The 24341-nt window shown below is 43.3% G+C and overlaps 1 protein-coding gene across 1 annotated transcript in view; it reads left to right on the forward strand.

Annotated features, from left to right (window-relative positions):
• The window catches only part of F8 (coagulation factor VIII), a 138409-nt gene that overhangs the window by 14662 nt on the left and 99406 nt on the right, over positions 1-24341 (forward strand). Inside the window, exons 2-6 of the mRNA XM_069063748.1 lie at positions 7771-7892; positions 12750-12872; positions 19171-19383; positions 20031-20099; positions 22833-22949. Of these exons, the coding sequence (XP_068919849.1) occupies positions 7771-7892; positions 12750-12872; positions 19171-19383; positions 20031-20099; positions 22833-22949 (644 nt within the window). The remainder of the gene's footprint in view (positions 1-7770; positions 7893-12749; positions 12873-19170; positions 19384-20030; positions 20100-22832; positions 22950-24341) is intronic.

Below are 24341 nucleotides of genomic sequence, written 5' to 3' on the forward strand. Positions count from 1 at the left end.
TACAAACCTGCATTCTTCCACTATCAGTCCACTGAAGCCAGTGTCTCTTGGGCGTGGATATTTGTATTTGTAATAGTTTGAGTGAAGTCGTGCTAAGCTCTCGTACATCTGGTCACAGGTCTCAGGCTCAGCAATCTGGGTGTTCCCTCCCTCCCAAAAGACCTGCGCCACACGCTGCCGCAGGTAAGCGTCCAAGTCTCGGCCCCTTTTGGTCTCATCCAAAGGCCATTCCTCACAGAGCTTGAGGAAATGCCTGGCTGCCATCTTGGGCCCCTGTGCTCACCCATGACCTGTGATTTCTTTTTTTTTATTTTTTTATTTCTTTTTTTTTTTAAAGCAATCAGGGTTAAGTAACTTGCTCAAGGTTACACGACCAGTTATTATTTCTGGGTGTGGTGCTGAGTATCTGAGCCCAGATTCGATCCAGGTCATCCCGACACTGGAGCTGGTGCTCTTACTCGCTGAGCCACCTGGCTGCCCCTAAGCAATTGGGGTTAAGTAACTTGCTCAAGGTTACAGGGCCAGGTGTTTCTGGGTGGGTGCTAAGTGTCTGAGCCTGGGATTTGATCTCCAGGTCTTCTCAACACTGGAGCCAGTGCTCTTACTTGCTGTGCTACCTGGCTGCCCCTATGACCTGTGATTTCAAGCTCACAGGAGAAGCCCTCATACTCAGTCCTCTGAGCGATTCTGAGGGTTTATATAAAGCTTTGGGTTACAAATCCAAGGATTTTTCATTTGTTTACCTTATTTAAAAAATGCAGCCAACTATCCTTGGTGGTGTTTGGAACCATGTGCTGTGTGCTCCCAAGCTGAACCCAGTGTGCTTAAAGGCACCAGCCATAAATTTGCACCCTCCCTCCCCACCCCCACCCCTGGGTTTCTTGGGTGGGGACTATGACCCAAGAGAATAGAAAAGATTACTTCGTCTTTGTCATTTATGTCTTGAGAAGTCTGGGAGCTGCCACAGCTGCTGGTTGTTCACTCTCCTGAAGTCTGCTTTGGCTGCTACTGGTCAGGGCCTCCCTGGGGCTAGAACTGCGAGGCTCCTGTGGGAATATGCTCAGCTCCCAGCACACTGTGATAGACCTTTCCTGTTGGCCTGCCAGCTGTTTTCATTAGGAGATTTGTTTCTCTTTTTCACTTTGTGGGTTCTGTAGCTTTAAAATTTGTTTAGAGTCATTTTTTTTACAGGTATTGGAATTGCTTGGAGCCAGAGCCCACGGCAAGTTCGTGCTTCTACTCTGTCATCTTGGCTCTGCCCAGTTAGCCAAAATTTTATCTCTTCCAGAACAGATGGTTAAATTTTATGGAGAACAGAATCAGCAATGTGAATTATTGAAAGAATATTTCTATAGAAATGCTTCATTTCTGTGTGATATCATGTCAAATCAAAACAACTTGAATATTTGTTTGCAGGGTAAAACTAAGTACATGATATGTGGCAAAAAAAATCCGAGCATTTAAAAAAAACTATCTTTTTTCAAAATACTTCTTCAAAAGGAAATTTCAGATGAGCATTTTCCCCAGTTAGCAAAGGTCATGGCTAAACAGGATGACACATGTGAATCATTCAAGGGATACGTAGCTGTTATCGAAATTAATAAATTGGGAAATACAAGGAAAAGTTCACTGACTTTGAGAATCATGACGTCAAGCTCAAATTAACATTGCAGCCTCACCTAGTTGATATCATCAAGGCACCTAAAGAACTAACAGATGGAATTGATTGAGCTCTCAGTAGCTGACATTTTAAAGTCATTGTTCGATGCTAAGAAAGATTCATTTGAAATATGAAGAACTTCAGTAGAATACTCATGCCTTCAGCAACATGCCCAAAGAATGCTTTCTTGCTTTTTAACTACTTATTGCTGTGAATCTACATTCTCCTACCTAACCCAAACCAAGATTCCCTTAAGGTCACCAATGACTGATACTGAAAGTGGGGACCTCCATGCTGCAGCCAAATATTCTAATGCTTTCCAACAAGAAGCAGACACAACAAAGTCATTTTCATTTTTTGAAATTATTAAGTACATAGTAGTTAGATTTTTACATAATAATGTACATTTTTAAGTATATCTAACTGAAGCTTCTTAAATGCAGTCTTATTTGATTACAGCTAAATATTAACATGAAAAGGTTCCCCACCCCTGTGCTAGATTCACTGGATCTTCTGTCTACATCCTAGGAAAAATTGCAGGACAAAGAGTCCAAGGTGACTTTAAACATTTTAAATACAGGGGAAAGGGGACCCAAATCATGCTTTTGTTTGTTTGTTTTTGGAGGGGAAAGGCAGGGCAATTGGGGTTAAGTGACTTGCTCAAGGATCAAATTTGAACTCAGGTCCTCCTGACTCCAGGGTTGGTGCTCTATTTACTGCACCACCTAGCTGCACTGGGGACACAAATCATATACCTAGCACCACAGCTGGACTCTGAACCTTCTTCCTCCAGCTGTTTCCAAATCCAGTGGTTCTCCCTTTGACCACACCATCTCTGATGACTAAGCATTGGCCAAGAACAACGGTGGTTGAAAAAGGAAAATATGGTCCAAAAAATAAAGGCCAGAGACCTCTGAGATCTCAAATCTAGTGGGTTCAGTAGGAAAATAGGATCTGAGTTTGAAAGTAATGGGCCAACAGCCAAGAAAGCCTACCCAGAGCAGGGTCAGAAGAACAATATCGAAACAGGAGTACAGGGATAAAAGCTGATCCTTGATTAAGAAGGATGGTAGTGTGTTGCAAAGAGAATTGGATTCATAATCAAAGGATTTGGTTCAAATCCTGGTTCTGCCACTATGTGTGTATATGTCCTTGAGCAAGTCCTTTACATCCTCAATTTCCTTCTCTGTAAAATGATGGTTTTCGACTCGAGGCTCCTCTCAGCTTAAAATTTGTGATCCTTTTGTCCTAATCTAGGGTGAAGGAGAGAGCCTTGCCACATTATTGACATTGAGAATTCTACAGTATTTGAGAACATATGAATGAGATGTTGGAAAGTGACAACAATGCTGGGTTTGGAGTCCAAAGGCTCAGGTTCAAATCCCAAGTTTGCTTAATACCTGGGTCACCTGACATCTCTGGGCCTTTGTTTCCTCCTTTACAAAAGGAGGATGTTGTACTAGATAGCCTTGAAGGTCCCTTCCAGTAAGATCCTACCATCTTCAGTTTCCTTCTCTATAAAATGTGTGGATTTAATGGGATAGTGGAGCTTGGACAGTCTGTGATGCTAAATCCCTTCCCCCAATTCCTCCTCCCATTGTTCATCTAGTTTCCGTTCTAAATCCTATGCCTACCTATGCTATTCTCCTGTTCTATCAAATGAACAACTTTATCCAAAAAGGAAACGAGGTTAATCATCATTACTTGCCTCTGTACCTAGAAGCTTACAAATGATCAGTATAAGCGTTAATTGTCTAATTTTGCTGAGGATAGTATCAAGATTGTCCTTCTAGAATTTCCTGGAGAAAAGGAAATTAGAGAGATGAGAAGAGAGATAAGAGCCAGCCTAGAGGAGATGCTGACCTTAGGACGGTTGTAACCCACAGACCCAACTGAATGTAGTTCTCCATCAACTTGACTGACCCACTTTACTGTTCGTGCTTTAAGGTTTCCAAAATACTTTCCTCTGGACACTTGAATGAGAGAAGGTGGTGCAGTGGGGTGGTGAGTTTTACAGATGAGAAAACCAAAGCAAAAAGAGGGGACAGAGAAGAGCCCACATTGGCTGGAAGAGATAATGCATGAAAGGCAGTGCCCTGCAATAAAGCTGAAAACATAGGCTTCCACTCCAGATGCTCCACAGAGAAGCTGGAGCTTCACTGAGTAGGCACTGGGGAGCCACTGGAGATCTGTAAGTGGAAGAGTGACAATTCTTTTGGCAATGTGAAGGGGGGAACATAAATACCTTGAAGCCAAGTGGGCCATTTTCTTTTCTTTTCTTGGCGTTTTTTTAAAATTTAAAATATATAATTACGTATGTAGATTAGGGTAGGAACAGGTGGAATATGAAGGGCAGTGTGTTAACACTGGGTTGTTATATGTGTAATAATAGATATGATAGGACAGAGGTTTCAGATGACACAATGGAGATTTTTTCTTTTTGCTTTTTGGAGGGGGAAGGCAGGGCAATTGGGGTTAAGTGATTTGCCCAAGGTCACACAGCTAGTTAAGTGTCTGAGGCCAGATTTGAACTCAGGTCCTCCTGACTCCAGGGCTGGTGCTTTATTCACCGCACCACCTAGTTGCCCCAACAATGGAGATTTAAGGAAGAGTGGGATGGGCCAGTGTTGGCTCCATGGGCATGGTTCATAGACTTGGTATCTTTCATTGGTTTCAGCAACTTCCATAAGAGTCCACTATCCCACACTTAGTTGTACATTTCTATATCTGGCTTTCAGATAGATAGTGAAGGGCCTCAGAGTCAGTTGTTGTACCTTTTTATGGTAGTCCTTTTTATGTTTCTCTTGACCCTGAATTTACATTTCAACGTTTCTATGATATTTTCATCAGGAATGCTTGGAAATCTTGGTACATAGCCTCCTCTCACTGAAATTGAATCTTCTGAATGCTCCTTGCTGGCCAGACTTCATCCCCAGTGTCAATTGACTTCTCTATCTCTCTATGCTGAGTTGGACTGGAAAAATGACCCACTGTGATTTTTTTCTTAGGTTTCCCATCAGGCTTTGGTCTGATGCATTTTCGAGATCTATTTAGAGGAGTTGTAAGGAGGGGAACTTGCTGTATTGCTTCCTGTTTCTCTGCCATTTTGGCCATTCTCTCTTAGAAGGCAGAATTAAAGTTGAGTTTTGAGGGAAGCCAGGTGGTTGGAAGTGAGGAGGGAGAGCATTCCAGGCACAGGGCTGGCCATAGAAAAAGTATGGAGTCAGGAGATGGAGTGTCACAGCCAGGGAGATTGGTAGCCTGAGTTAGTAGGAGTAGAAATATCCATGTGTGTAGCCAGGCTGGGAGAGCCCTGAAAATGTCGGTCATTTTCCTTTTCTGCCAATATATCAAGGCCCCATGACACTGGGAGTGGTAGACCCTCTAGAGATGGATGAAGCTCACAAACTGTGCCTGTAACTCCATAGGTCACTGGAGAAGTGCCTCAACTTCCCAGTGATTTAAATGACACCCTCCCACCCCCATCACACAGATAGAAGAGGGATTCGAAGCCATTGTTGTTATTTGTTCTTTCAGTTGCATCTGACTTTCTGTGACCCCATGGACCACAGCATACCAGGCCCTTTTATCCTACACCTATTTCTGGAAGTCTGTCCAAGCCCATGTACCCTGATTCCATGACAGTATCTATTCATATCATCTTCTGCCATCTCCTTTTCCTTTTGCCTTCAATCTTTTCTAACATCAGAATCTTTTCCAATGAGTCTTGTCTTCTCATTATGTGACCAAAGTATTTAAGCTCAGCTTCAGTTTTTGGCCTTCCAGTAAATAACCAGAATTAATTTCTTTAAGCATTGACTGATTTGATCTCTTTGCTGTCCAAGGGACTCTCAAAAGTCTCCTCCAGCACCATGATTTGAAAGTGTCAATTCTATGGCACTCAAATTTCCTTATAGTCCAGCTCTCACAGCCACACATCATTACTAGTAATAGCTTTGATTCTTTGTCGACAAGATGATGTTTCTGCTTTTTAGTCTGCTCTCCAGATTCCCCATAGCTTTCCTTCCAAGGAGCAAGCTTCTTTTAATTGCATGACTGCAGTCACCATCTGAAGTGACCTTTGTTTGAGCCCAAGAATATAAATCTGACAGTGCTTCCATTTCTTCTCCCTCTATTTGCCAGGAAGAGATGGGACCAGCTGCCAAGATCTTAATTTTTTAAAGCCAGGTCGTCCCAATTCTATGTCCAACAAATATCCTACTTATTATACCACACAGCTTCTCAAAACTTTTTAAAAACTTATTTCTGCTAATATTATTAGATTCAGCAAATCATTACAGCCTGCTGGTATATTTGTGGATCCTATCACCTAGTGTGTTAGCCATCCCTTCATTTCTGTATGCCATTGATACTTTCATTGATAACATGAATCACTGATAACAAATATTGAACAACACAGAACTAAGGAAGGCTAGACCCCTGGGGCTAGACCCCTAGAGATCTCCTTCTGAGCTGACACCACCTCATTAATGACTGACTGCCTTTGTAGATGATCATTCAACCAATTATCACTGGACGTGTCCACCTGAATATCTCATTGGCATCTCAATCTCCATATATTAAAAACTGTATTCATTGTCTTCTTGCTTATACCCTAACTTCCTTCGCACATTGCTGTTTCTGTTGGGGGTCCCACCATTCTTCTAGTCACCCTGCTTCAAGAACTTCGAGTCATTCTCAACTCTTCCCTTTCCCCCCTCCCTCTTCTTCCATCTGCACCCCTCTAATCAGTTGCCAAGCTATCAGACCTCTTCCACCCCTACCCTTCTCAACTTTTATCAGACTCTCATCACCCCTACTTGGACTATTGCCATAGTTGGGTGGTTCTGCCTGCCCCCCTTTTTGACTGAACTGCTGTTAAAGGCTATGGACTCAGAGGAGTTCATCATCTGAAATCCATGGATAGATTTCAAAGGTCCATGAACTTGGATGGGAAAAGAATCACATTTTGATTTCAGTAGGGTTGGTTTCTTTTGTAATCTTTTGTATTTTATTTCATTCCTTTAAAATCATGATTCTGAAAAGAAATCCATAGGTTTCCTTCCCCAGACTTCCAAAGGGGAGGGGGTCTACAACACAGAAAACATGAGGAATAAGCCCTGCCCTAGTTACGGCTCCTTAGTGTCTATGGAATGGAACATTACTATAGAGAAGGGGAACTTTTCACTTTGGGGATCATGTAAAATCCATAGGTTTCCAAAGTGGGTGATACCGCCCCCTGGGGGGCGCTGGAACTATCGAGTGGTAGTAGCTTTGGGTGCAATTGGGGGGTCGTTGAATAAAAATAAGGGTTAAACTAATCTAACTCCAGGGGGTGCTGAGTAATTTTTTTAAAATGGGGGGTGATAAGCCAAATAAGCTTGAGAACCTCTGATTGTAGACCAGAGGGTTCACAGGCTGACAGCGAAGTCATTTCTTCATGGACAAGTTTTATTCTGAGTATGTTTTTACTCAGAGGCAGCTAGGGAGTGCAGTGGATAGAGCACTGGGCCTGGAGTCAGGAAGACCTGAATTCAGATTTGACTGTGTAACCCTGGGCAAGTCACTGAATCTTTGTTTGTTTCAGTTTCCTCAATTGTATAATGGGGATAATAATATCACCTATCCTGCAGGATTGTTGTGAAGATAAAACGAGATCATATTTGTAAAGCTCTTAGCATACCACCTGGAACAATGTAGGTATTTTGTAAATATGTATTGGCTTCTCTTCCTCTTCCCCACCACCAATTGCTTCTGCTAAACTCTTAACTCTATGAATCCCCCTTAGGGAAAGAAAGCATGCTTGCAGAGTTATTTTTCCTTTCTTTTCCTTTTTGGAGGGGAGAAGGCAGGGCAATTGGTGTTAAGTGACTTTCCCAATGTCACACAACTAGTAAGTGTTAAGTGTCTGAGGTCAGATTTGAACTTGGGTCCTCCTGACTCCAGGGCTGGTGCTTTATTCACTGTACCACCTAGCCACTCCTAGAGTTATTTTTCTTATCTTATGGGGTGTTTCCAGGGAGCTGGTGGGTTAATAAAATTTTGGTGGTTTGGGGGTACAAAGGGAATGCCCTCCAAAATGTAATCTCTTTTTTTCTTTCTTTATACAGGTTTCCTCCAAGAGCCCTAAAGTCATTTACATCTGATGACTCCACTCTGTATAAAAAGGCCATGTTTGCAGAATTCACAGATAGCCGCTTTCTCCAAGCCAAGCCCAGAGCATCATGGATGGGTAATGACAAGAATACTTCAGTGTTTCAGTCCTTTCAAAGATCTGGGACATCCACCTGTGTGGTTGCTCCCTTCATCTCTTTGCTGCTATAGAGCTCCACCCTTTCCCTGCCTTAGTAAACAAACCCTCATGAGTCAATGCTACTAAAACCTTGATCCCTTGATTGAGTTGATAAGCCTCTCTCAGCTTAGCAAGATTGGTCCTTGGAAAGCAAACACACTCTATGTCTGGACCAGGATGCCAAGTCTCTCCAGAGGCTCTTGTAACAGCAAGCATCCTAGCATACCCAGGATGGCTGCTACCACGGGTTCTTTGATCTGCTTTTCTAAAGGAAAGCTACTCAAAAGGGGTTAACAATCTTACTTTAATCAAACATATATAATTTACCTAGTTCAGGGGGAAAAGTCAGCTCCCTGAACTTCAGAGAATACAAACAGAAGTTACAAGTAGACAAAAAATACAGACAGAGAAAATAACACAATGCAACAGACAGGGCTTCTAGCTGTCTGACCATCACATACATACAGTTAGTCACCAGAGAGAGAGGCACCAATATCTAGTTTTCAAAGCCAGGGGCTCAATGACTGCCCAGAGTCTCATCTGACCAAATCACACAACTCTTTCCATAAGTGAACCCCAAAGCAAAACCTCATCTCAGGGAGTATATATAGCCTTCTCCAGCATCAGAGAACATCACAATCCTTGTGACCCACTTGACTAAAAAGTAACAAAAATTATAGCTTCCTGAAGAACAAGCCTCCCACCACAGGCTCCATGTGACCACATTCAGCCTATTGGGGGCAGAGTACATTTTCTCTTTTCTTTTTTTTGGAGGGCAGTTGGGGTTAAGTGACTTGCCCAAGGTCACACGGCTAGTAACATTGGGGTCTGAGGTTGGATTTGAACTCAGGTCCTCCTGACTCCAGAGCCAGTGCTCTACTCACTGCACCACCTAGCTGTCCCAAGAGTACATTTTCAAATCAGGAAAGGTCCTCAAATTCACCTAGACCTATCAAGGGGCAGGGAAGATCTTCAAGTTCCTATTACCATTACAACCCTATGGAAACTTAATGTCTAGTCTAACCCTTAATTTTACAGATGAGATAACAGGCCCAAAGAAAGGAAAAGACTTGCTTAAGGCTACATGGGGAGCAAGTAGCCAAGTTGGCTTCCAAGTCTTTCCAATATATCCCATAATCACTAGGACCTGCCAGAGTTTACCATGAGCAAGCCTTGGAGGGGAACAGGTGAAATGGGATGGGAACTTGACCTGTGGTTTTATTGGCTAAGAGAATGACCTCTCAGGTGAGGGAGCTCCCTCTAACAGTGTGGCTCCACACCTTTTCTGCAAATTCAGGTTTAAGAGAGTTGACTGAGAAAGTGACAAGTGAAATAAATGACCATCTATGAGTAGAGGACCTACCCTGGAGTCAGGAGGACCTGAGTTCAAATCCAGCCTCAGACACTTAACACTTACTAGCCGTGTGACCTTGGGCAAGTCACTTAACCCCAATTGCCCTGCCTTCCCCCTCCAAAAACCAAAAAACCAAATAAATGACCATCTAGAGTCTTAGATCCCAAGAGCCAGTGTGTCTCAGCCATAGGGCTAGAGGCCAACCTTTTCTTGGTCCTAAGACCCTAAAGGTCTTTGAATTCAGCCTGGACCCAGAGGTGGCTATGAGAGATTGCTACCTCTCAAAGACCACACATGTGATATAGTTTTTATACCACTCACCATCCAGGTGGCTCTTCTCTGAATGAATGCCATCTTTTCAGGGGTCCCATTTAAATGGCAGCTTCCAGAGCTGGACCCAGTATGCCAGAGGTGGCATACTGAGTGGCACAAATAAAAGCTATCTCATATCCCTTGTGCTGGGTAGGGGCCAGCCCAAGATTACAATAGCTGCTTTGCCTGTGGAGCCCCAAGGCCTTGAGTCCAAAGTCTGCTTTGCACACAGTAGGAGTTGAATGAACATTTATTCACTTGAGTTGAGTCCCAGGCACATTTTTCTAGTATGTTTAGATTCCTGAATGAGACTGGAATTGGCCCAAGTGCCCTTGTATTTGTTCTGTGTTGTTCCTTCCTAGGTGCTCTCTAGGCAGTAGCTAAAGTAATTAGCTGAGAATGAATGTATAGGGCTTGCCCTGCTCTTTTATACGATGGTTTCTCAAAACTCTAAAGGATATGTATGTAGAGAAGCAGGGCAAAAGCAAATATTTCAAGCTTGCCTGTGTTATACTGCAGCCAGCCATGCCACAGGTCCAGGGTTCACTTGGGCAGACTGTGCATTCATGCCCAGATGTGTGTGGTTGCATGGCCTAATACCTTTGATCAAGGCCAGTAGCCTTAATGGGGAGGGGAGTGGGAGGGGAGTCAACAGATAATTAACCTAGAGAGAACCCAACCTAATTCATGAATCTATAGCTTGTCTTCTGCCAGAGACATTGGCTGAGACACATGGAGATGTAACCCCGTAGCCAGCACATGGGGAGCTTTATTTCTTAGACCTTCCCCTCTTTCCAGTAGCCAAATAAAATCAGTGTATCATGACAAATGATACAAAGGGGACCAAGCAGGTAACTGAGCAGCTCTGCTTTGGCATCAGGGCCCACCTTTAGCTCTGAAGGGAGTCCCAGGGAAATCTCAGCAGCCTTCCAGGGAAGGTGCCCACATCATGGCACAAATAGCTCCTCTCCAAGCTCAGCTATCACAGTGCAGAAATTACAGAGATAAAAACCTAAGTTCAGACTTCTGAGAAAAACAGAACTCCCTGACAATTATGACAAGCCTTCTTAGACACAAAATTATGTCAGAGGGATGGAGAAGTAATTCTCTGACATATTGTAATTTTGTACATTCCCCTTAGACCACAAAAGTTAAACAGAACATAGATCCATAATCCCACACTTCCTTCGATGTCATGAAAGTTGAACAAATTTAAACACATCATAATCTTCTACATCCCCTGAAGAAACAAACCTTGTCAAACACACTATAAGTAAACTAAGTCAGGTAACATATAGATTAAGCTACGATTAGAGGATTCACAAATAAGCTGATTGAGATGGAAGCATACTATTTTTACTTTTTGGGTGTTTTTTTCCTTTTGCAATATATAATTTTTTTTGCAAACTGTTTCTTTTTTCACATACTAAATATAGAATTAGGTTTTACATGATGGCATATGTCTAACCTATAGCAACTTGTTTACCGTGTTAAGGAGGGGAGAGGAAAGTGAGGAAGGGAGACAAATTTGAAACTCAAAATTTTACTTAAAAAAGAATGTCAAAAATTGCCTTTACATGTAATTGGGAAAAATACTGCTAAAAAAACCCAAATAAGTGAATTGAGAAGGATGATTTACATGTCACCAAGGAGTCAGGGACAGTTGAAATTATTCTGCTGGCTTATTAGCTAAGGAATGTTTAAAGCTCTAAGTAAATTTTCACATCTCATGGGACAGGTTTTAGTCAGGTGAGGTTAATATTAACCAAAAGTTAAGGAAGAATAAAAGAAAATAAAAAATTAAGAATTCCCATTTCATTCACTATCCCAAGTCTGAGACAAAACTTGTAGCACAACCAGCTGATGTGCCAGGCTAGTCTTCCAACATGTGGAAGCCTAGCATCTCTGACTCCTGTGCATTTGGCCTTCATTTCAGAGCTTTCTTTGGAAAATGTCTTTTTCACTTGGTCTTTAGAATTCCTCACTGCCCCTGGGGTCACTCACTTTTTTATAATGACTCCATGAGGGGTGGGATGGTGTAATAGTAATGAAATTTAAAGATCCCCCTGTATTGGCTTGGTTTTTGGTTTGATTGTGTTAAAACCCAGAGCTTGTGAATTCCACTTGTGGGATGGACTTGTTGACGTGAAAAGAGAGGGCTGAACTGGGAGGAGCTGGTGACGTAAATTTAGAGAGACACAAGAAAAGAGAGAGGCACAAGAACTTTTTGGAAGCAGCATCTTGGAGGCAGAGAGAGACTGAGAGGATTGCTGAGGGCCACTTTGAATTGCCCAGAACTTTTGAGACCTGCCACCCAGAGCTGCCAAGGACTGAGGAGACATGGCTGTTATGCTGGTACTTTGTCTGTCTGTTTTGATGTTGTTTTGCCAGATCTGTCCACTGGTGAAGGACAGTCCTGTTGTTGCAGAAGTCTTGGAACCTTGCTGTTGGTTCAGTGCTCGAGACTGTTCTGCAGAGAGTGAATTCTGTCCACTGGTGAAGGACAGTGCTGTTGTTGCAGAGGTCTTGGAACCTTGCTGTTGGTTCAGAGCTCCTGAGACTGTTATGCAGATAGAGAATGAATTAATGAAGACACTGGCAATGTATCTTGTGGCCTTGCTAAGCATTGCCTCCCCAGGAACAAAGATTGCTAAGAACTTGCCTCGGGTCAAGATGACCCTCTTTGGGTATTAAATGCTGTGCTTAAGCTTGTTGAAACTCTGGGGTAGATGGTCTATTCAGTTGTAATCCAAGGGTGGGGAACTTTTGACTTTGTGTGCTCTGTGATTGAACAAATGAATGTACTTTACTTATGATTGGAAACTAATCTCCATTTGAGAAGAGGGGCTTTGTGATGGACTAAATGAATGTAAAGCCTAGGGGTGGAGTAGTATTTAGAAGAGGGACTTTGTGATTGATTAAATGAATGTAATGTCTAGGGGTGGGGTAGTATTGGAGGTTATTGAATTATACTTGGTAAATGCTGTATTTTGAATGATGTTATATTTTGATTTTCTCTGTTCTTAATTTTTCACTGAACAAAATGGAGAGCACCTATGCTGGTATTTTGAACCTTGGGAAGTTGCCTTTGCTTGGCATTACAGATGGTAATCAGTATCTCCCTCTTTCAGGTCTCCTGGGTCCCACCATTAGGGCAGAAGTCTATGACACTGTGGTTATTACACTGAAGAACATGGCTTCCCATCCAGTCAGCCTCCATGCTGTTGGGATATCCTACTGGAAGGCCTCGGAGGGTAAGTGAAGTAGCCAGGCTTCTTGATGCTGGAAGCTGTGGGCTCTGAGTAGGTGGGAAAGACACTGGGGGGTTACTGATTGCTAACGGAGCATTTGTCTTTATCCTCTGCCATACCTGATGCCCATGATGGCATCCATGTAAGTAGTGTTTGGAGATGTGGGCTCTTGAAATGATGGCATCCTTAAAGTGGGTGGAGACTCTTAAGTGATGTTCACTTCAGGTGTTTTTGTGAAGTCGTGTGAGACTGTTCTTGCTGAATACAGATAGAGATCACACTCCTCATGCTTACTCCCTGGGTGACATTGAGCAAGTTACTTCCCAAGCTGGGCCTCAGTTTCCTTCTCTGTGAGATGAGAGCTTTGGACTAGAGGGTTTCTGAAAGGTCTCTCCTAGCTCCAGATCTAGATCCCTCTGAAAATCTAACTTCAGATTATGCTTTCATCTCCATCCTGAACCAGTACATCATTGTCAAGTACAATCAAGAACCCAGAAGAAATAAAACAGTGGCGTTATTGCCCCTTACAAGTGAGGAATCTCTTCTATTTTGTTCTTTCCACCCCCAAGATCACTACTCTAAATTTAAAAATTATTTTAAAAATTATTATTTATAACTACCCCCTCCTCTTGCCCTTCTAGTTTCCTGCCCCCTGGGTCACCTTCACCAGGGGCTGCTGCTGGAAGTGAGGTCCACTACTCATTTATGTTCTCTCATTACAAGTGGACTCTTACTACTGTGTGGCCAGACTTTCTTTCTTCTTCTTTTTAAAAATCTTATTTAATATTTTATTTTTCCCAATTACATGAAAAAACAATTTTAACTTTTTTTCCCAAAATTTTGAGTTTGAAATGAGTCTTTCCTTCTCCTCCATCATTAAGAAACCAAGCAATTTGACATTGGTTATATATGTGTAGTCATGCAAACAAAACACATTTCCATGTAAGTCATTCTGTGAAAGAAAACACAGATAAAAAAAACCCAAGAAAAATAAAGAAAAAGTATCTTTGATCTGCATTCAGTCTCTACCAGTTTTTCTCTGGAGATGGATGGCGCCTTTCAACATAAGTCACAGAATTGTCTTGGATCATTGTATTGCTGAGAATAGCTGAGTTATTCATAGTAGATCATCATGCAATATTGCTATTACTATGTACAATGTTCTCCTGATTCTGCTTATTTCACTTTACATCAGTTCATGTAAGTCTTTCCATGTTTTTCTGAGAGCATTCCTTCTCATCATTTCTTAAAGCACAATAGCATTCCATCACAATCAGATACAACAACTTGTTGAGCCATTCCCCAATTGATGGACATCCCCTCAATTTACAATTCTTTGCCATCCCTAAAAGATCTGCTATAAATATCCTTGTACATATAGGTCCTTTTTCTTTTTTAAAATCTCTTTTGGAATACAGACCTAGTAGTGGTATTATTTGGTCAAGGGGTATGTATGGTTTTATAACCCTTTGAGCACAGTTCCAAATTGCTCTCCAGAATGGTTGAATCAGTATACAACTTCACCAACAATACACTAGTGTTTTAATTTTCCCATATCCCCTCCAACATTTGTCATTTTCCTTTTCTTTCATATTAGCCAATATGACAGGTATGAGGTAGTGGCCTAGAGTTGCTTTAATTTGCATGTATAGTGTAAAGGGAATTATGATTTTCATGTTAATCAATGTGATATGTGTAATGAATATACTAATAATTTTGATTTTTCAGAATTGCCTCTTCTGTCTTGTAAGTCAAACTTACAACACAGCTTGAAATGACCAATCAAACCTTGAAAACACTCACATTCTTGTGCCTGTATGCCTTAAGTCAAACGAATCAGACTGTAGTACCTACTTCTGTCACAGAAGTCTGGTCCTGTACCCCACCAACAACCCCCAAAGACGAGAGAGAGAGAGAGAGAGAGAGAGAGAGAGAGAGAGAGAGAGAGAGAGAGAGAGAGAGAGAGAGAGAGAGAGAGGAAGAGGAGGGAACGAAGGGAAGGGAAGGGAAGGGAAGAAAAAAGAGAGGAGGAAAGGAGAAGAGAGGAAGGGAAGGGAAGGGAAGGGAAGGGAAGGGAAGGGAAGGGAAGGGAAGGGAAGGGAAAAGAAGGAAGGGAAGGGAAGGGAAAGGAAGGGAAGAAAAAAGAGAGGAGGAAAGGAGAAGAGAGGAGGGGAGGGGAAAATAGGGAAGGAGAGGAGAAGAGAGGAGGAGAGGAGAAAAAGGAAGAGGGGCTCAAAGGACCTTGGAGGACAACCATTGTTAGGGCATGGACATGGCATCCAGACAGGTAGGAGAAGACTCAAGAGAGAATAGTCTCATGGAAGCTGAGGAACAAGAAAATATCCAGAAAAGCAGTGGAAATTTTAAAAAAGATGGGGTGAGAGAAAAGGCTAGGGGACTGAGCAGCTAGTTAGGATACCACTGTTGGCCTTGAAGAGAGTAGTATCAATAGGTGGTTCTGTATAGGCAGCATAGTCAGAAGTCAGAATTTATGGGGCTGAGAAGTGAGTAAGGATGAAGATCTCTTGGTGTTGGGCCATGAAATAAGAATAGATATAGAAGAAAATTTGAAACTCAAGGGATTGTGGAAATGAATCTTGTAAACTAAAAGTAAACAAACAAATTAATAAAGACAAAAAAATTAAAATTTTTTTTTAAAAGAACAGATATAGAATTCAAGGGGATGACAGGGTCAAGCAAGGGTTTTTTGTTTGTTTTAGGATAGAAAAATACTGAGCATCTGTGCAGGAATTGTTGGGAGAAGCTGTAAGAGAAGGAGAGGTTGAGGGTGACAAAGAGAATCATCAATGGGGCAAGCTCCCAGAGGAGGTGAGAGGGCACAAGTGTAATCTGGGATAAATGAAAAAAGGTGGGTGAAGATGTATTGGGTTTTAGAAATAAAGAGGGAACTCAGTGACTTATTTTGCTTTTTTCAGTAAAATAGGAGGTGGGGTCCTCTACTAAAGAGTTTGAGATAAGTGGGTATGTGGAACATTCTTGATGAAAAGACCAGAGCTACATAGAAAATTTGACTTTCAAATATAAGATGTAAAAGAAGCATAAAAAGGTACAGGAAAGCAAAATCATAAGGGATTCAGTGAGGTTAAACTGTTTATATTCCTACATGGGAAAATGATACTTATAACTTCTAAAAACTTTCTCATTATTAGAGCAGTTAGAAGGATTATACATAGACAGAAAGCAGAGGTATAAGTTGAATGTAATGATTAATGCCTGATTATCTAAGAAATAAAATTAATGGATGAGAAAGAAGAATGCACTGAGAGAAGGAGAAAGGGAAAGGCAGAATGGGAAAAATTTTCTGTCTGTCTGTCCTTATCAACTCCCTTGGTATCAATTATCACCTCTATTCAGATGATTTCCCAAATTATATATCTAGCCCTAATCTTTCCACATATCCACTTGGATATCCCATAAATATCTCATACTCACCACATCCAAAGTAGGGATTATTGTTCTCATCTCTCCCCCTCCCAATCTGCTTCTTGATAATTAGCTTATTCATTTCTGATGAGGGCAATCCCATCCTTCCAGTCACCCAAGTTTGCAATCTTAGAGTCATTCTGAATGCCTCACTCTCCTCCTTCCTCTACCCACCCTTACATATCCAATCAGTTGCTATAGTTTTGTTGATTCTACCTTTATAATATTCCTGGTATTTATCTCCATTCTCTCCACCCCTATGTTCTCATCTTAATTTAGGCTTCTCCTGGATGATTGCATTAGCTTCCTTCCATTCTTTCCCTTCTTTAATCCATAATCCACACAGCTGCTGAAATAATCTAAGGCTCAGGCCTAATAATGTGACCTCCCTCAAGAACCTTTGGCTGCTCCCTATTGCTTCTAAAACAAGGCAGACTTTTTAGCCTGGCATTTCAGACTTATTTCACATCACTCACCTCATGTGCTCCATGTTCTGGCCTAATTGGACTGTTCTCTTACATTTCATTTCTCCCTCTTGTGCATTTCTCCCCTTGCACCCTGTACCCCCTTCTTCAGGCCTGAGGCTCCCTTCACTCCTCATGTATACTGCTCCAAGGTTTTATCCTACAATGTTCAACTACCTCCTTGATGAAGCCTTCCCTGATCATTGTATCATAGCTCTACAGCTGGAAGGAACTGGGGAAGTTATTCAGGACCAACTCCTTACTTTACTTATATGGAAACTGGATCCCTGGGAGGGAAAGTGATTTCCACAAAGCCACAGAGCAAGCAGGTCATAGAGTGAGGGTGAAAAGACTCCCTCCTGATTCAGATTTCCTAGAGCCGCTGGTCAGCTAGCTAGCTCATCACTTAACATTGCTATAAGGTGTGAAGGTTTACAAAATGCTTTACATGTATTAACTAATTTGATCTACACAACAACCATGTAGATGCCATTATTATCATTCTCATTTTGCAGAGGAGGAAACAGAGGCAAGCAGAGGTTAAGAGACTTGAGGCAGGATTTGAACTCAGATCTTCCTGACTCCAAGAATGCGTGTCTCGAGACTGTTCCAATTATCCTCTCCTTTTAATTATACTTAACAATGGATATCAAGGTCTATTTTCCCACCATGCCCTCTAAGAAGAATGCAAAGTCCTTGAGGTGAAGAAGTTATAATTGTTTTTCCTTCCATAAAAATTGGGCACAGTTAAGTAAATGAATGGAAAGAATCAAATGTGTCTAGAGGCGTGAGGATAAAGGAAGGAGAATAAAGATCACCAGGTCCTGCAGTGTGCCAGAAAGAAGATATGAGGGGCAGCTAAGTGGTGCTGCAATTGATAGAGCACTGACCCTGAGTTCAAATTTGGCCTTAGACTTGATCACACTTATTAGCTGTGTGACCTTGGGCAAGTCACTTAACCCCAATTTCCCTGCCTTCTCCCCTCCAAAAAGGAAAAAAAAGAAAGAAGATATGAGGAAAGAAGAGAAAGGGCAGGGCTGCAAGAAAGGGAGTACAGAAAATAAGAGGCTTCTAGTAAAAAGGGGGATATTAGTTGGGACTTCAAGGAAGCCAAGGCAGGCAGAGTAGAGGAGGGAGAGCATTCCAGGCATGAGGGACAGCCAGAGAGAATGCCTGGAACTGAGAGATGGAGGGGCTTGTTTGGGGAACAGCCCAGGATGGAATAGAAGGTGAAAAGAAGGGGCAGGGGGCGGCTAGGTAGCACAGCGAGTAAGAGCACCAACTCCAGTGTCGGGATGACCTGGGGATCGAATCCGGGCTCAAACACTTAGCACCCACCCAGAAACACCTGGCCATGTAACCTTGAGCAAGTTACTTAACCCTGATTGCTTAAAAAAAAAGAGAGGAGGGGCAGAATGCAGGAGTGAGGGGAGGTTAGTCAGGAGAGAAGGGACTGAGCAGAAAAGAGGGAGGAAAGAAGGGAATTAACCACAGGAAAGGAAGGAGAGAAAGGGCTTGAGCTGAAAAGGGGTGGGAGAAAGGAGAGGGATAAAAAGCTCAGGTGCATGTGAGGGAGGAGAGAAAGGACTGAGCAGCAAGAGAGGGAAGAGAAAAAGTGATATGCAGGGAGAGCCAGATATCATGAAAGAATGGACCGTAGGAGAGGGAAGAGAGGAGGTTAGTCAGGGTTTAGGAAAGGGAAAACTGAACTGGCTGAAACATAGTGGAGGGAGGGGCAAGGTGCAGGAAAGGAAGAAGGCAAGAGCCAGAGGTGTGGGTGATGGAGGAGGGAAGGGGCAGAGGTGTGGGCGACAGAAGGGGGAAGGGTTTGAACCACAGGAGAGGGACACATGGATGAGATGCAAAAGAGGTAGTTGAGAAAGATTCCAGTTAAGAAAGGGAAAAGAGAAGGGGGTGATGTGTAGCAGAGGGAGGAAAGAAGGACTGATCTATGGCAGCAAAGGGAGGAGAGAAGGGAATAAGGTAAAGGGGAGAAAGGCAGGATGGAGCTGTTCATCTGGAAGTCCCCTGGGGATTAGAGAGACATGGAATCCAGATGTGGGAGGCCTGATGGGCCAATGTGCAGGGGTGCTGAGCTTTGTTGGCCCTGGGGTCAGTAGATGGTAGAGAAAGACTAACCCACAGCCAGAAAAGGAAGGTCAGATGGCAAATCCAACATGAGACCTCAGTCCCACTCAGTCTGGTCTGAACCCTCATGGTGATACTTTCACAACCAGAGCTGGGCTCATCACTGTCAGCTTCTTTCCCCATTTGCAAAGTTTCCCTGCATTATGGAGTATGTCATTCACTGTTACTCACTGTGCTTGGCAATGATCAGAGAATTTGGATTTTGCTTGGCTGGAATCTGACCATTACCCTTCTTCTGGCCTTAGGGGCCAGGTACAATGACCAGACCAATTACATGGAGAAGCAAGATGATAAAGTAGTCCCAGGTGCCAGCTACACGTATGTGTGGCATGTCCTAAAAGAGAACAGCCCTCTGGACCATGACCCACCATGTCTCACCTACTCCTATCTCTCCCACGTTGACACCGTGAAGGACCTGAACACAGGCTTGATTGGGGCTCTGCTGGTCTGTAAAGAAGGTAAGTGGGAAGGAGGGAAGGAGAGTAATGTAGAAGGGCAGTGGTCAGGGAATGGTAGCCTGGGGAACTCATAGAAGATACCTTTACTGAAGGGACCATACATCTCAAAGGACCTTAAGGGGCATCTAGTCCATGTCCTTCCTTTGACAGAAGACGCTGAGGCCCAGAGAGATTAAGCAGCTTTTTCAGGGTCACCCAGAGCCTCGATGGCAGAACCACAGTCTGACCTCAGATGCTGTGAATTCCCATTCCCTGGGTTTGTTCCTATGAGAATGAGCAGGAGTAGACTGAGACCCTGAGCAAGAGAAGGAGCCATCTTTCCTTTCCCTCCTCATCCTTGGAAAACTGGAGAAAAATCCCTTATTGGAGACTGTACTCTGTTGCCCCCAGTGCTGCCCATGATTCCATGCCTATGTTGGGGCTATCACTGCTTTCTTCAGCTTAGTGCCTGTCAAGAACCACTTTCAGCCAAGTTGCCATGTCTGGGTTATGTGTAAAGTAGCAAGAAATGAATGATTGTCTTCAATGTAGGTACTTCAGTCTCGTCCCCCCCATAAGACTAGAGAGCAGCCGGAAGCTTCCTAGCAATACTGTCCTTTGATGGGAGACTTTTCTTTGCCTCATGTAAGCTACCTTCTCTCTTTTAGGAAGTCTGGACAGAGATGGGACACAACACTTGCAAGAGTTTGTGCTACTCTTTGCTGTTTTTGATGAAGGTGAGAAGACAGCCCTTTGGCAACTGTTGAGAGAATGTTGTTTAAGACTTGCCATTGGGGCAACTAGGTGGTGCAGTGAATAGAGCACCGGCCCTGGAATCAGAAGGACCTGAGTTCAAATTCGGCCTCAGACACTTGACACACTTACTAGCTGTGTGACCTTAACCTTAATTGCCCTGCCTTCCCCCTTAAAAAAAAAGACTTACCATTGGAAAACTCCAGAGTACCTACTAGGGCAGAAAATCCTTTAGGAAGTGGCATCAAGAAAGTCTCCAGGGTTGGAGGCATTGGACTTCATCACTCAGAGTCATTCTGAGCCAAAAGAGATCCAGATCCCAGGATCCCTGAGCTGTCAGGATCCCCAGAACTATCAAGCTCAACCCTAGTCTGACCAAGACCAATCTGTTGCCCCTATATTTTAGGTTGGGGTCCAGAGGTCCAAATCCAGACATCATCACCTCCTTAGCCAGCTGACCACTTCTGAAATACATTTTTTCTCATCAGTAGCCATTGCCTCAGATGGTGTGGAAAAAGTAATTTGTGACCCCCAAGGTCTTCAGTGGAAGGCTTTGGGAGTAGCGCTCATTTGGATTGCCCCAAATGGGGAGCAGACACATGATTTGTCTAGGGAGGCTCTCTGTTGGCTTTTAGTTACATGTCCCAGGAAGATAACAGGTCACTCTGTTATCCTTATCAGACTGACAAATAGCTTCCTCTGTGTCTTTGGGAATCAGCAACCCTTGACCACCTTCCTCTACACTTTGCTTCTTCCTAGACTTTAAATGAGCTCTTATCCAATGGCTTTGGAACCTGTGGCCAACCAGGTCTTGGAGCACCAGAAGCTGCTTCCCCTTCACAGCACCCAGCTTCCTCTTCTTTAGCAAGAGCCTCCCATCTGTTTTTGAGTTCCAAGTGTCCAGGTCTTCTTGTTCATTCCCTTTCTCTGGAAAACACTTTTCTGCTCTCCAATCTTCTGACGAGTCAAGTTTCCTCTTCCCCAATTCAGATCCCTCCTTTCCCCATTAAAGTCCCACTTCCTTGAGAATACTTCATTTTCCCCCAAACCTGGAGTATGGAGGGGCATTCTTTGAGTCACTTGGAACTCCTCTTTCAGGAGAGAGGACAGCCTAGGGCCAACAAATTGGGCTGTGGCCAAAATACAAACAGGGCACACAATTCAAATTGAGTGGGGCCATTAAATTGCTAAAAAGGTAAGAACTGGTTCTAAGGGACTTAAGAAGGTGCTTAGAGGTGGGGAGGAATTGAGGGAGGAATCTCCATCAGCAGTCCATACTTATTGATAGAGGGAGTTTCCTCACTGGGAGTTCCCAACTCCAAATGAAGTCCCAAATCCCAGCCTCCTCCTCCAGCAGAATGCTGCAGGTACCAAACATTTTATTTCCACCTTCAGTATCATCCATATACACGACACCAGGTACCAAGTTCGAGCTCAAACTTTGTAGGAGGTGAATGCACCCACTCCAAAGACTTCTTTCCTTCTCTGGTGTAGGCCTACTGATCCTATCCTACAAAGGTTCTCCTTATTTTGTTTTGTCCTGCTGCCTTTTGTTTTTCCATTACCTTCATTTCCCTATATTATTTTCAGTCCTTACCCCTCCATGCCCCACCCCATGCCTTGGCTCATACAGGTACAGAGTGCTCACAAACCTCTGATACCACCCCTCCCACCAGGGGCTCCAGTCACCAGGTAGGGGCTTATAGTGCTGGAAATACCCTGATTGAGGTCAAAATGGGTTTGTTTTTCTCAGAGAGATAATATAAGAAGTGGTGTTTAAGCATAGTCAGCTCAACCTGGTCCATCTGTGATGACTCAGACCCATTGGAGGATGGGTTTATCATCTGCTCTTTTTCAGGCCGTGGCTGGGCCAGTCTGGAGACAGCACCTCCATGTGGGACCCTGTGGCCATAGTCTAATGCCTTGTGGCTTTTAAACAGATAAGCTTAGAGGAGACCCTTTGAATCCACCCAGAGCTGCTGGTCAGGCTTATCATCAAATGAATTGCTTTGGTGGAGAAACAATTTGGTCAGGCTGCCCCAAGTGGGCCAGGGGTGGTTTGCCTTTCATTATGCTATCCTTTTATTAATGTCTTACTGAATCCCTATCACTTTAGAGAACCATAGACTCAGAACTGAAAAAGTCCTCAGATAGGGTTTGGTGCAACTAATACCTGAGCACAGATTCCTCTACAACATCCCTGATAGGTGCTTGTCTACCTTATGCTTGAATATTTCCAATGACAGGAAGCTCACTACTTCACAAGACAGCCCATTCCACTTTAGTTCAACTCTCATTGTTTGAAATGTGACTCCTTAGAGCTTCCACCACTGGACTGCTTTGGGAGCTGGAGGGTTTGCCCTCACTGGAGAACTTTAAATGAAGGCTGTATATCCACTTTTGTATGTCACCGATAGGATTCTTGTTCAGGAAGAGCTGAGTGGATTGGATGGCCTCTCCTTTGAAGTCCCTTCTAACTCCCGGAGGGCTCCAGGAAGGGGAAGCCTGTCTGCTGATTGATGTCCCAAGACTCCAGACTGGACTGGGGGTTGGACTAGGGTTTGTTCCCTCTGATTCAGAATGAAAAGCTTTCATTTTTCTGTATTGCTTTTGAATTGTGTTCCCAAGGTTTGTTATTGTTGAAAGAAAGATGGTTCTGGAAGAAGGGGCCAAGGAAACCTACTGAGCACTTTCTCTTCTACCTTCTCTATCCCCAGGGAAAAGTTGGCATTCAGAACCAGATGAGCCCAAGACACAGGCTCAGGAGTACCAGTCCAAAAAATTGCACTCTAAATTTCACACCATCAATGGCTATGTGAATGGGTCTTTGCCAGGTAGGTCAGAACCTTCCCATGAACCATCAGAAGTCATTCCAGTCCAAGCCAATGAAAACTTGTTCTAAGTTGTAATTTAGTGCTCAGCACTGGGGTGGGAGTGGAGTGGGGAAAGAACAAAGACAAAACCAAACCAGTGCTGGCCCTTCAGGAGCTTATGTTCTGGTAGTGGGTGGGAATGTAACCAGAGAAATATAGAAACATAATGAGAGGAGAAAGAGAGGACTAGAAGCCATGGGGAATCAAGGAAGGTTTTCTGTAAGAGGTGTCAGTCACATGAATTGATCCTTTTTTACATTTAATGTTTATTTAATTTCGTAGTTCTCAATTACATGTAAAAAAGCTTTAAACATTCACTTTTTAAAGTTTTAAGTTCCAAATTCTTGCCCTCCCTACCTCCCTTCCCTTGCCACTCCTTGAGAAGGCAAGCAATTTGACATAGATTCTACATGTGCAGTCATACAAAACATTTCCATATTAGCCATGTTGCAAAAGAAAACATAGTCCTAAATCCCCCAAATCATAATGCCTCCATCTGTATTCTGAGTCCATCAGCTCCTTTCTCTGGAGCTGGAGAGACAGGAATTGATTCTTGAGGAAAGCTCAGGATCGTAAAAGGTACTAACTAGCACAAAAGACAGAGGTGGCAGATGGGCTGCTGAGTTTGGGGAACAAGCGGACTAGCCTGACTGGCATGTAGACCGTGTAAAGGGTGGCAATCCAAGCTAAAGCCAGATTGTGAATGCTGAGTCACTTGAGCAGGAAAGTGACAAGGTCAGAACTGTGAGTACTTTAGGGAGATCTGGATGGAGGTTGCTGCCTTAAAAAGAGAGAGGCAGGAGGCAGGGAAACCAATTAGGAGGCTATTGGAGTGGTTCAGTAATTAAGTGAGAAGGGCCTGGGCTAGGGCAGTGGCTATGGGACCCAAGAGAAGGGAGTAGATGTAAGAAATGTAGTAGAAGTAGAAACCACAAGACTTGGCAACCAATTGTATATGGGAGAGGGGAGGAGGGAGAGAGAAGAGTCTAGGAGGATGTCCAAGGTCATGAACACAAGTGGCTGAGAGGATGCTGCTTCCCTCCATAGAAATAGGGAAGGAATTTGCAAGCTTTAGGGGGAAAAGAGAATGAGTGCCATGTAGGGTAGGTTGAGTTTGAGATCAGAAGATCCTAGATTTAAATCTAAAAGGGACTTTGGAGGTCTTCCAGTCTAAATCCCCCATTTTACAAATATCTGTGGCACATGCTGTTGCAGATATGGGGCTTGAGCTCAGGAGAAAGACTAGAATAAGGACCTAGGGAGGCAGGAAAGGAGGGAGTGAGTGAGACACATACACACAGACAGAGAGAGAGAGAGAGAGAGAGAGGGAGAGAGAGAGAGAGAGAGAGAGGG

The sequence above is a fragment of the Petaurus breviceps genome, unplaced genomic scaffold (assembly GCF_028583685.1).
Source record: "Petaurus breviceps papuanus isolate PSGF00001 unplaced genomic scaffold, PetGlider_PUasm1.0 90601, whole genome shotgun sequence".
NCBI lineage: Eukaryota > Metazoa > Chordata > Mammalia > Diprotodontia > Petauridae > Petaurus > Petaurus breviceps.